Source organism: Thamnophis sirtalis, unplaced genomic scaffold (genome assembly GCF_051295495.1).
Source record: "Thamnophis sirtalis isolate CommonGarterSnake01/CBP01778 unplaced genomic scaffold, rThaSir2_p1.2 scaffold_13, whole genome shotgun sequence".
In the NCBI taxonomy this organism is placed as follows: domain Eukaryota; kingdom Metazoa; phylum Chordata; class Lepidosauria; order Squamata; family Natricidae; genus Thamnophis; species Thamnophis sirtalis.
In genome coordinates this window covers 21,222,323-21,236,085 of record NW_028261393.1, presented here as the reverse complement: position 1 = coordinate 21,236,085, position 13,763 = coordinate 21,222,323, and the positions used below count along the sequence as shown (strand labels likewise).

Below are 13,763 nucleotides of genomic sequence, written 5' to 3'. Positions count from 1 at the left end.
GGGTGTAGCTGCTTGCACATGCTACAGTTACTAGGAGCCACAGGAGAGAGCTGAATAACAGGTGGGCACCAAAGGTGGATGAGCCACCCCAAAAGCTGCCCTAAAAGGACACGAAGTGCCCCTATACCAGGGGGTGATACCCCTCCCTGAACACCTACACACCCAAATTGTCAAGTATAAGTACCTAGAGATGATGTGTAGGTAAGTCACTCTAGCCCAGAAGTTACCACCAATGCAATTTAAATTAAGACTTGTTTATTAGACCATGTCAAGTTGCAAAAATATTCTTGTAAACCCAAAGAAAGTATAAATTAATATGATTTCAACATCATATTTTAAACCTTCTGCCCCATTTTGGAAAATCTAACCAATGGCTTTTCTATCAGAATTCCTTCCAGCACTGACAGCCTTCCCACCCATCAAAGCTCAACAGTTTTCAGAGAAAAATCTCAGCTGCGGAAACACCTCACCCCACCATGCTTCATTCAGAATGCAGCCCCTATTTAAACCTACTCAATATCTCCATTCAGAGCAACTACAAAATGGCATTGAACAGTTCCTTTTGAATTTCTTTACACTTGACACTTCAACAAGATCACAGAAGTGGTCCCTCTGTTGAACACAACCCGTATCACACGCACCTGGTGGGAATTTCACACCGTGCGAATGGTATCAATTACACCCTCCCCCGAGCCTTGGGGACCGGCTCCATTGTGGCAATACAAATACCATGCTATCAGGTGACAGATGATTTAATATCTGCAGCAGGCAGATCCTGGAGACAAGGCCAGGTTGGGTTTTGAAAAAAATTGAAATACTTTCAGTTGAACATGACTAACTGTTAATCCTGAAACGGAACAATAGCCTAGCAAGGTTAGTAGAAAGAGCCCGTCTTTCAGGATAGCTGACTATGGGACATATCTCACCTTGCCATGGAGATCACCTCCAACCCCCAAACTCTACGCTAGAACAGCCCAACTCTCATCACCAGCATCGCTTAGATATGGCATGATGTTCTTGAAGAACCAGTCTTTGGAAAAGCGGAGATGGTCTCCTTCTGCCTGAAGGAACACCAGCTTTCCTGCTTTGTCCATTTCCTTCAGGCCCAAACGATCCTGAAAAAGGGAATGTGCCAGTTAAAGCGAGAAACATTTACCGTATTTTTCAGACTATAAGACACAAAGAGGAGTTAAAGCTCAAATGAAAGATGATACTAACTTTTTTTAAAGTTTATTTTAGAATATCTTTGTTAAAGATTTATACCCTGTATTGGTTCTGGGAAGTCAGGGGGGGGGGAAGGTTGGGGGGGGAGGGTAGGAGGAGGGAGGTAAACATTTGTAAGTTTTTTTTTCAAAAATTTTCAATAAACAAAAAAAAAAGACGCACCTTTTTCCCTCAAAAAAAGAGGCTGAAATCTGGTTGCGTCTTATACATCGAATACAGCATTTTTTGCCTCCTGAAACCCCGCCCCCTTCACCAAAATGACCTTGCATAGCTTTTAGGAGGCTTTCAGAGTGCTCCCGAGGTGAGGAGGGCAGAAATGAGTGAACAACGGGCTGTTTTTGCTCAATTCCCGCCCCTCCCCCAGCCCCCAGGAGTACTCTAAGCCTCCTAAAGGCTATGTATGCAATTTCTTTGATGAAAAACGGAGCCATTTTCACAAAAAACAGGCCATTTTTGCTCATTTTGGGGGGACACTCCCCAGGAGCACTGCAAGCCCCCTAAAGGCTATTCATGCCTCTTTTTTTGGAAAAAAAACCGGGCCATTTTTGGAAGGTTTGCAGAGTGCAAAAACTTTTTTAATTTGCCTCTTCAAAACCTTGGTGCGTCTTATACTCTGAAAAATACGGTAATCGGAAATTAAACAAGGAGACAATGGCAACATTCACACCCTAACCCAGCCAACCACATTCTGCCATAACATTTAGGGTGTAACCAAGATGCTTGGCTTAATTGAGCAATTCATTGGATTGTTCATGCTTTCTATCTTTCGTGATGGCGAACCTATGACACGTGTGCTGGAAGTGGCATGCAGAGCCATCTCTCTGGGCATAGCAGCTGTCGCCTGTTGCTCTTCTGGGTTCTTGCGTGGATGCGTGGGAGCACCGGAAACCAGAAAAGCAGCTCCCTGGCGTGCATGCACGGGCCAGTCTTCTGGTTTCCAGCTGCTTTTTGTGCATGCATGCACACCAGAAACCAGAAGGCCAGGTGACCGGCACGCTTGTACACGCTGGAAAATGGAAGCTCAGCTTCCCAATGCTCACATGGGGAGCTGCTCTTCCAGTTTCCGATGCTCCCCCGCCTGCCTGCACTCTTGTTTCAGCACTTGCTGTCGAAAAGGTTCGCTAACAGTTCCAGGGATTCTCCTGATACATTTAATAAAAATGCAGTTAAAAATGCTACATCACACACACTCACACACACACACACACACACACACACGGAACAGGCAGTGCCTCATAGAAGCAGATAGAGGTACATCCTAGAGAGGCAAGAAATGCATCAGAAAACAATGGAGATGAATGCTAGAGAGGAATATAGCTGCATACAAGGCGGACATAACACCTGTAACAGATGGGATGTTTGTTTCAAGCTAAATTGAGTTTTCAGTCATTCAAAGGAAAGAGTGCAACACTCAGGGCAATTACCTCTGTGTAGAGCGTAGTCTCTTGAAGAGGAATGGTCTCTTTAGTCTGGCCGCTCCGGTAGTAACCAAACCACTTGAAAGGAAAGAGAAGAAGAAAGCATGAAAATGTATTTATTGTGATCCCAAAGATGGTTTTTTCAAGAGACAACTGGACTTTCTGGTTTCTCTTTGAAGATGTTTTGCTTCTCATCCAAGAAGCTTCTTTATTGTGGTGGCCAATCCCTTGAAGCAGCTAAGAGGCATCCCTGTGTTTCTTCTGCTAAGGAGGACTTCTAGTGATTGGAGCTGGATTCCCAAAAGTGGGAGAGGGAGAAAAGCAATAAATCCCCTACATCCCAAAAGGGGAGACTTGCCAGAATACCATGTCTGAAAACACTGTACTCAAAAGGATCACAGGTGGTCCTTGACGTCCAACCATTCATTTGTTCAAAGCTACAACACCCCTGAGAAAAGTGACACGTGACCAGTCTTTACCCCTAATTACCATCGCAGCATCCCCATAGTCACAAATATCAAAATTTGGATACTTGGCAACCAGGATATATTATGATGGTTGCAGCTTCCCAGGGGATCACCATTTGCCATCTTCCCAGCTGGTTTCCAACAACTGAAGTCAAACTGTTGTGGCCTGCCAGCTGCCAGCAGAGCTGGTGGCAGACTCAGACGATGAGGAGGCTGGGGAGGAACTTGGGCCAATCCTGGACCCTGGGGAAGGCTCTGATAGATGCTCTGTGTCAGAAGCAGAGATAGAGCCAGGGCCATCCAACATTTCCCAGCTGCTTTCGGTGTTGTAGATAAGTGGAGAAGAACAGCTGGGGCCTGTTCCAGATGCACGTATGCGCAGAGCTGTCAAGAGGGGAGAACAACTGAGGGAAGAAAGGCACCCATGGATGCTGAATGGCCCTTCCCTGGCTGGGGAATAAATAGAAGCAAAAGGGGAGTGGTGGTTGCAGGAGACAACAGTTCGTATTTCTTTCAGAAGATTCTCTTATGTGCCTCACAGACTGCTTGCCAGGAATTAATTTACAGCTTTGTGACTGGAAGCTCTTGGTTTGGCAATTATCCAAAGACTGATAAGGTCTGTTACTGCAATTAACCCTTGGAAGGATTATTGCCTGGACTTTTCTGTGTGTGAATGCCTCAATTCACAGTAGCTAAAGAAAGAGGGTTTTTTTCGGGACAAGAAATCTGTTTCTTCGTTCTGCTAAGGCTGGGTCAGAACACAAATAAGCAAAGTCATGAATAAGCAAAGGGGAAAGTTGAATTCACTCAACAACCACCTAATTTACTTAGCAACTGGAATGATTCTCTTAACAATCCTGGCACAAAAGGTCATAAAATCAGTTGCGACTCAGTTTAACCACCACCTTGCTTAACTGGAAATTCTGGTCCAAATTGTGGTCATAATTTGAGGGCTACCTGTACGGTTTTTTGTTTTTGTTTTTGATTAAGAACTGCTTTTGGGGGGGGGGGGGGACAAGTTAAATCCTATTTTGATTTTCAGATGGGCACAACTTTTGTAGCACTGCACCCCTCTGAGCTGCTCACCTCAGAGACCGGGGGATCTACCATGGTGTCATTGAGGAACCGCACCATCACAAACTTTTTCAGGGTCATCAGGTTTTTCTTGTAAGTCTCATTGATGACCTGGACAAACAGGCAGGGAAAGATGAATTTCAAAACAGTGTTAATGGCAAAAAATAATCAGATTCTACAATACAACCAGAGGTTTGGACCAGTTATGCCCGAACCAGTAGTTCCGACCACCAGCTGGCCCCGCCTGCCCACCCCCGTGCTATTCTGTCCTATACATTTCACTCTCTGGCTCGCTCGCCCCGTCCACACAGACCAGCTGATTTTTCTTGGAGTTGAAGTCCACAAGTCTTAAAGTTGCCAATGTTGGAGAGCCTTGGTTTAGAGCACCCGAGTTTGCTTGTCTGCTAAGCTGTGGTCGGTTGATTCATTCCCAGTCACTCACTCATTTATTTTAATTATGAAACTTATATGCTGCCTGTGGCTCGTTTTCTAGCAAAGAAGCATTTTAAAATGTAACATGTGAATCGGAATAGCCTAGTCATGTTTTGCATTGGTTAGAGAGTTTGGCCTACCCGCTCCTGGTTGATGTCAGCCAAGAAGAGACTGCTTCTGCGGTATTCCTTCTCGTTCACCGGATCATGCCAGTATTGTGCCTGGACTAGGCTGTGGCAGAGAGAGAACAGGGCAAACCCCAAATCATAAAAGAGCTTTTCAATTTTCCCCATATATATCTCAATAGATGAGAGAGAGAGATGATAGATAGATAGATAGATAGATAGATAGATAGATAGATAGATAGATAGATAGATAGATAGATAGATACAGACAGACAGACAGACAGACAGACACAGACAGACAGACAGACAGACAGACAGACAATCTCCTGGAAAAGCCAAACTCACCGCTGCTGAATTGCATCTGTGTAAGCAATATCCAGCACTTTTCTCAACCAATCACAGATATGCGAGCTCTCCCCAGGGCAGTGTGGGAAACCAAACACACCTGCAGCAGGAAGAGAGACGTTTAGAAAACCCTAATAAGGGCACACCTGGAATACTGCAACCAATTTTGGTCACCATACTACAAAAAAGATGTTAAGACTTTGGAAAAAGTTCAAGTTAGCAAGGAATGGGGTTCATGAAGTCCCCATTTTTCTAGGTATGCACAATCTATCCAATACCTGGCCCAACACATTTTTCTATTCTTTCCTTTTGAAATTGTGCAGAAAATTGTGCTCTCAAGAGTTCTTTACTGGTTTCCCACCAAACATCAGCAATATAATTTCAGGAGGAGGGATCACTAAAAAAAATTAATTCAGAGTCACATGTTGTCTAATTCTGGCCTAAACACACAGAAGCTTAGAAATGAAATTACATAGATGGGAAAAATTAAATTATTGCTGTAAGGGAGTAAATTCCAAGTATTCTCTGTCAGGAATTATTTATCAGAATTACTGGACTAGAAGACCTACAAGGTCCCTCCAAACTCTGTTATTCTGTTCTGTTCTGTGTTCAGGATCTTTCAACTTAAAAAATAATAATTAAAATAGAGAAATCAGATTTTGTGTTTGCCAAGTAACGTTGAGAAATTAAAATCCAGTAAATTGAGTTTTAAATCAAAAACAGCAAGTTTGGACAAAGATCTCAGGGCCCACCCTAGTAAACCTGCAGTTCAGGTTTAACGCCCACTGGAGCAGAGTTTCTCCAGCGGAATCCCATGGGAGCTTGACAGGGATCCATGAGAGACTAAGAGGGAGGGACAGAGATAACACAGATACAGCCAGTTTTCTATCACCAGAGCTGTGCCTCTTAAGCACAAATTCTGGATTGGTGTCTTTAAAAAAAAAATAATGAACAAGTTCCACAGCCTTCAAAAATTGGGAAAACCCTGAAATAAGACTGAGAAGCTGGAAATAGGGGTTTTCTGGTAGGGTTTCAGGACTAAGAAACCTGTGAGCAACACACAGCCATCCAGACCCGCTTCCGGTACTTCTGGTAGGCCCATTTTTTGCCCTCCCCAGACTCCAGAGGCTTTCCTTGAGCCTCCAGGAGGGCGAAAACAGCCTCCCCAAGAGACCAGAAATAGACCTGTTTCTGAACTTCTGGGAGGTCCATTTTTCACCCTCACAAAGCCTTCACACTGTGCTTACCTGGCCTGGTGAACGGGCCACGTGGAGACTCCTGGGAGGGGAGGGGCAGAGTCAACCAGTCATTGTAACTACCGTATTTTCACCCATATAACCCGCGGGTTATATGCGGTTTTTACATGCACAGCGCCCCCCTGCGGGTTATATGCGTGGGCGGGGTATACGGAAGATATTTTACACGATCGGAGGCTTGCACAGGCTTCTTTCTCCGTTTCTTCCCCCACCCCGATCTCAGCTGTTTCCTTCTCCTCCGTTCCTTTCCTCTTCCCCAGCTTGCGCAGGCTTGTTTCTCCGTTTCTTCCCCCACCCCGATCTCAGCTGTTTCCTTCTCCTCCGTTCCTTTCCTCTTCCCCAGCTTGCGCAGGCTTGTTTCTCCGTTTCTTCCCCCACCCCGATCTCAGCTGTTTCCTTCTCCTCCGTTCCTTTCCTCTTCCCCAGCTTGCGCAGGCTTGTTTCTCCGTTTCTTCCCCCACCCCGATCTCAGCTGTTTCCTTCTCCTCCGTTCCTTTCCTCTTCCCCAGCTTGCGCAGGCTTGTTTCTCCGTTTCTTCCCCCCCCATCTCAGCTGTTTCCCTTCTCTCTTACTCGTCGCGGGTTATATGCGTGGGCGGGTTATATGCGTGGGCGGGGTATACGGAAGATATTTTACACGATCCGGAAAACCCGCGGGTTATATGCGTGGGCGGGTTATTTGCGTGGGCGGGTTATATGGGTGAAAATACGGTACTGGTTCAGTGAACCAAATTAAAATTAACATTCAGTTCAATCGAACTGGTCCAAACCGGCTGAATCCCACCTCTGCAAGTAGCCTGTTTTTTACCTTTTTAAAGCTATGCTCTTCTTTGAAAAAAAAGAGCTACCTTGTTGCTGACCTCCTATGGAAATCAGGTTGAACATAGGTGGAGATGGACATCTTTGCACCACCGCTCTCCTAAGGAGGGAGGAAAAAACAGATCATTACCCGAAAGACATCTTCCACCCAAGAACAAAACCCAGAATCCACCTTGTTATAATTTCAAGCTTTCTGGTACAGCATTAATCACTGGTGTTGTGTGAGTTAGGACAGGGATGGGAATTGGTTCCAGAATATCGCCCCAGGTTGGGCAGCATAAACTGTTGCTGGGTTCAGGGAATCCTGTTTGTAAAATAAGGCATGATTGACAGCATGAGCAGAAACCTGAAAGCTACAAATCATGCTTTAGAAACTACCATGGCTGGCATTAAGGTAAAGGTTCCACTCGCACATATGTGCTAGTCATTCCTGATTCTAGGGGGCGGTGCTCATCTTCGTTTCAAAGCCGAAGAGCCAGTGCTGTCCGAAGACATCTCCGTGGTCCTGTGATTGGCATGGCTAAATGCCAAAGGCGCATGAAACACTGTTACCTTCCCACCAAAGGTGGTCCCTATTTTTCTACTTGCATTTTTACGTGCTTTTGAACTGCTAGGTTGGCAGAAGCTGGGACAAGTAACAGGAGCTCATCCCGTTATCGTCACTCTGTTACGTGGCACTAGGGATTCGAACCGCTGAACTGCTGACCTTTCTGATTGACAAGCTCAGCATCTTAGCCACTGAGCCACCGCGTCCCTTGGCTGGCATTGTGGTTTGATTTAATGAGGGGAATGATCAACAGAATCCCAAACAGATCTACTCTGAGGTGTGATGGCTCTCCAAGAGATCGGTTCATCATCTGCTTCTTTTTAATGGGAGATATTAAGGCCTGAATCCAAGATTCTCAGATATGCAACTAGGAATTCTACCCCTAACCCGAGGGTATTCCATTCACTGACTTCACTCCAGGGTCTTCTGTCATTTCCTATTTGAAATACTTACAAGAACTGCCCTCCCTGTGAAAAGCCCATGGCATTGTAGCCACCTTGAAGATTAGGATCTTCAGAAAGCTGGTCACACACTTTCTTGACTTGACTGTTGACATTCATGAAGAAGCTGTTCTCCATGTCCTAAGGAAAAACAAGAGGTTGATGAAGAGTGGCTAGCCAGCTGTGCGGCCTTCAATAGGCTGGCCTTACGGATAGGGTAGGAAACCTGTTCAGAAAGGTTTGATTTCCAAAGTCCTAGAGAACAGGTCTATCAAGAGCTACCAGCCTTGATGACAAGGCGTAGTCTCCAAATACACTTCTAACACCTGGTGCATGGGAGCAATAATGGGAGAAGAGGACTGCCTTTGTCTCATATTGCTCAGCTTCCCAAATACATCTGGTGCACTACTTTAGTAGAAGAACAGAAGAAGAAGAACAGGCAGAGCTGCAGGGAGGACGGAGTTAAACATGTCATCAGTTTAGAGTCCCTGTGTTACCACAAACGTAGCAAGGCCAACCCTTTCCGAATTCAGCTGATCCTTATCTGGTGCCAATATACTGTAAGTATTGAACTTTGGTTGATCAGATTCTTGTGTATAAGCTTCAATAACCTTCTATAATGCAACTTGAAGTTCCTTTATTTATGGATACTTCTCTCTCTTGGTATGATGCTGACAGCTGGTGCACCCAATCAACTAGAGGTGCACAAACTGTTTAGAATTCAAAAGACCCCCAGCTCAAGTACAAACCAGCACATGTTCCAGCACCCTCCAGTCCCTCTGCATCCAAGACTTCGACTCTTCCTTTTAGAAAAGGTCTGAAAACATCTAATTCATATATCTCTATGCTGAAAGCATGCATAGTATGAATCCACTCACGTCAATTAAACTGTTGCCTATCTTCAGAGACAGCACATAAATTCCTGGGATTTTCTCTTCCACCATTTTTTTAATATATCCCATGCTTATGGGGTTGCAACAGCTATCTCCTATAATGTGAAAAAGAAGAGAGAGAAGTTTAGAAAATCAGAGTGTCTGTCTGTCTAGGGCTCTTAATTATTAATAGCATTAATGCATTTAGTCAATTACTGTAATAAGCATATATATGTATGTATGTATGTATGTATGTATGTATGTATGTATGTGTATATATATATATATATATATATATATATATATATATATATATATATATATATATATATATATATATATATATATATTTATCAGCACAAATACAACACAAATGTAACAAAGGCAACAGTAAAAATATTGGGTTTCTGTCTGGATGCTCTCTTGTAACGAGCCAATAGACAGAGAAAGGAAGCAGTAGGCTTCCTCCCATATTTGGGCATATATATCTCCAGTTCAGATTCTTCTAAAATTCAGTCAGATAGTTCAAATATGAAGCAGTAACATTGCTAGTTCTGAATAAACTTACTGGTTTCTTGCTACCTGTATGTATGTGTAATAAGTATGTAAGTGCAATAAATTCCATCTTAAAACAAGAGGCTATGAAAACGAAGGATGAACTTTTGAAGTATTGCTTCTTTAAAGAAATCAATGGATTCGATCTAGTCTTCATGATACCTATCTCTTCCAAATCCAGGTTGCTACATTTCTGTCCATCTCAGAACTTTTTTTTTAATTTAAAAAAAACCTAATTTCACAAAATGGCCTGGTTGTTGGACAAGCTTCTCCACACCCTGAATTTTGTCATGAAAGGGTATGAGGTGTCCTTGACACTCTCTGAGCTTGGTGGAGGTTTTGTAGATGTTTCATTACCAAACTAGGTAACAGCATCAGTGCTGGGTGCTTGCACTGACGAAATTATCTAGCTGGATAATGAAATGTCTGCAAGAAAACTACCAGGCTCAGAGAACCAAGGACCCCACAATTCAACCCTGAGCTACAAATGTTCTCTTCTAGACTATTGCAAAGAGAGCGTTGTGTATTAAAAACAAAACTAAAAGTCAAATGACTGCCTGGACCAACACAACACTTCCCAATATGAAGAAAACTCAACAGGGGTACCACAAGCACACTAAGTCCAGGTCTTAAAAGTGTTTTCAGAGAAGCAACTGGAGGGGGGAGAATAGTCTTCCTGAGAGCAGAGACTGGGACCGTGATGGTGAACTTATGGCACACGTGCAAAAGGTAGCATGCAGCTGATGGCACATAAGCCATTGCTCCAGTTCAGCTCTGTTCTACACGCGTCCGTGCCTCCCACCGGCCAGCTGGTCTTTGGGTCTCTGCCATGCATGCACGGGGCACGTATGTGTGTGTGTGGGGGGGTGTAAACCCAGTTCTTACACACGCACCCAATGATCACATGCTGGACGTTTAGCAACTGGCATGTATCCTTGCGCCCTTTGCAATGTCCTACGATCACATGAGCACAATTTATGACATGTTTTGCCAGAAACCAGCATTCCTGCAAGAAACATGCATTGCATAAACAGGGTTGCTTAACAACTGCTCTGTTTTCTTAACGTTCAGGATAATTTGCTTAACCACAACCCCCCCAAAAATCATGAAATTGAATGTGGGTTAGGTAATTAACACTCTGCATAACTATTATTCATCCAGGCTCAATTACAGTTATGAGTCAACTTGTACGCTAAAAGGAAAGGCTAACCTTCCATTTTACAATTCATAAACACTCCCACATTTCATATTTTATATGCCCCTCCCCCCAAAGATAAAGGAGTCAACTCTTTTGCTGGGAAAAACAAGAAACTGTTTTAGAAACAGGAACTTCCTTTAGTCATCATGGCTTTCGTTTTTATACCAGCCAGACAATTTCTACAACAAGAAACCTCAGCTGCTTTCATATTTCAGCCTCCAAATTCCACTATGTGATTCTTGTAACTAAAATATTTTCATAACAGAGTTAGTATTTGATTCCAACCTTGGAGGATTTGAATCTATTAAGTGCATACCACCAATATTATATATTAAGTTAGTGCTTGCCACATGAAACTGACTATTCATATCAATTCAGAAACTCCCGTGAACTCAAAGTCATTTATGTTAATTCCAAATAAATATGTAAAGGATGTTGCCACAATTAATTTTCTACCAATGAGCAATTAAGTGAGCACAAATAAATTCTTGCCGAGGCACCACCATTCTTCCACTGCTAAGCATATGGAGAGAGAAAAAAAGGAAACGGACCATTAAACCAGTGTTTTTCAACCTTGGCAACTTGAAGATGTCTGGACTTCAACTCCCAGAATTCCCCAGCCAGCATTCGCTGGCTGGGGAATTCTGGGACTTGAAGTCCAGACATCTTCAAGTTGCCAAGGTTGAAAAACACTGCATTAAACGATATGTGTCATCACGATATGTGTGCCTCTTACAGAATCACAATATATAAAATGAGTACAACAATAAAATTTAATTTCACTTTGCAAAACCCTTTTTTTCCTTTCAAGGTTGAGGAAGTGTAACTAAAAGTCACCTCCAATTTTATCACCCCAAACAAAATCATAGGAGGGAGGTTGGGTGGGTGCAACTGACTAACCTTAAACCATTCTAGAATGCCACTGCCAACGAGTTTGGGTATCTGTCCAGTACATTATGCCCAATGTTTTTACCACACACATGTGGGACTACGTGTAGGACAGGGTAGAGTGCCCTACTTTGGCCAGGGTGTCCAATGTTGACAACTTTAAAAGGGGTGGACTTCAACAGCCAGAATTCCCCAGCCAGCTATGTAGGTAGGGTCTGCTTGCCCCATAAACTACAGGTAAATCTTTGAGTTAGGATCACATTTGAACCCAAAATTTCCATTGCTAAGCGAGACTGTTGTTAAGTGAGTTTTGCCTCATTTTATGACCTTCCTTGCAGCAGTGATTAAGTGAATCCTGCAGTTGATAAGTTAGTCCCACCAGTTGTGAAGTGAATCCAGCTTCCCCGTGGACTTTGCTTGTCAGAAGGTTGCAAAAAGGGAACACATGACCCAGGGAGACTGCAACCGTCATAAATATGAACCAGTTGCCAAGTGTCTGAATTTTGATCATGTGATCGTGAGGATGCTGCGAAGGTCCTAACTTTGAAAAACAGTCATAAGCCACATTTTTCACCGCTACTGTAACTTTGAACAGTCACTAAATGAATTGCTGTAAGTCGAGGACTACCTGTAATAGGAAGAGGCTAGGGAACCCCTGAAGGAGATTAGCAGAGATGGAAAACCCACCTTCCCTGGGGAGGGGGTGTCACTCTATATCAGTGGTCACCAACTGGTGGTCCGTGAGAAAATTTTGGTGGTCCGCAGAAAAATTATTTTCATTTTTTATATTGCACTAAATACTATTCATCTTTTTTTTTAAAGTTCATATTAGTGGTCCTCGGGATTTAAAATTATGAATTTAGTGGTCCCTGAGGTCTGAAAAGTTGGTGACCCCTCCCCTATTTTGCAATAACCACGGACCCACCCACCCAATCAGATGTGCCTCCATCCTGGGGGTGTTTTGTCCAGTGGCCAAGGCGTTCAGATTTGCCTGACTGGCGCGCTAGACTTCACCAATGGTCCGATGAACAAGATTTACTGGTTCCTACTGGTTGGTTTTCGGTTTTAAAGTTGTTTTAACGGAGACCCATCCGGTGACTGCAAACGCCTGGAGGCGGCAGACCAAGATTTTATGCATAAAATTATGGCTAACGAAAGTAAGGCTTGATTATAAGGTAACCCCGACGTAGAGAAGCGTTGGAGAAGCCCCATCATCTCCAGCCTTGACTGCGAAACAGAAGCAAAACCAAGCAGATCCGGCTTCCAACCATGCTGCAGGTGGAAGGGACGAGCCCCCCCGCCCCCCGAGCCCCTTTGAATTTCCCTCTCCGCAAAAACTCGCTCACCCATGCCGTGCCAGATGACCAACGGCACCGGACCGGCAGCGGTCCCCGAGCCCCGACGGTCCAGCCCGCCCAGTAACAGGAGCCCCGCAAGCAGCAGCCTCGCGAGCGGCGCCATCCTCCAAGAATCATGTGACCCGCCGCCCGCTGGGGTATCATGTGATAGCAGCGCCGGCTTGGCCTCGAGGGGGGAGAAGAGCCTCACTTTCCCCCGAGGCACTCTGGGAGTTGTAGTTTCCAGGCTTTGCCCTGGGAAACAGCTTTTTCGTCGAATAGAATAGAGTAGAATAGAATAGAATATGGAATGAAGAATGGAATAGAATAAAACAAAATATGGAATGAGGAATGGAATGGAATGGAATATGGAATGAAGAATAGAATAGAATATGGAATGAAGAATGGAATAGAATAGAATATGGAATGAAGAATGGAATAGAATAGAATAGAATAGAATATGGAATGAAGAATAGAATAGAACAGAACAGAAAAGAAAACAACAGAAGAGAATATGGAATGAAGAATAGAACAGAACAGAATACAGAATGAAGAATAGAATAGAATAGAATCTGGGAAGACGAGGACCCTGCCCCCTGCAGATGGGCTCCGGAATCAGTGCCGCACCATGGAAAACATAGGCACGCTCACACACGCCGTACAATTACAGCCTCGGAGACTTTGTAATGGCGGGAACTTGTTCTCACTTCCCGAGCTTCTGTACAAGTTTCCCTCTGAAGCCCTCTGAGGGAGGAAGGGCCAGTTGG

The 13,763-nt window shown here is 44.0% G+C and overlaps 1 protein-coding gene across 1 annotated transcript; it reads right to left on the bottom strand.

The window, feature by feature from the left end:
- Positions 1-238: 238 nt before the first annotated feature.
- Positions 239-13,145, bottom strand: PPT1 (palmitoyl-protein thioesterase 1). The gene is made up of 9 exons (XM_014060446.2): positions 13,006-13,145; positions 9,025-9,134; positions 8,160-8,287; positions 7,189-7,259; positions 5,086-5,185; positions 4,756-4,846; positions 4,196-4,294; positions 2,649-2,720; positions 239-1,115 (listed from the first exon to the last, which is right to left on the bottom strand). Exons 1-9 carry the CDS (start codon positions 13,118-13,120, stop codon positions 960-962), a joined length of 942 nt encoding a protein of 313 aa, XP_013915921.2. The 5' UTR covers positions 13,121-13,145; the 3' UTR covers positions 239-959.
- Between the last annotated feature and the right edge of the window lie 618 nt (positions 13,146-13,763).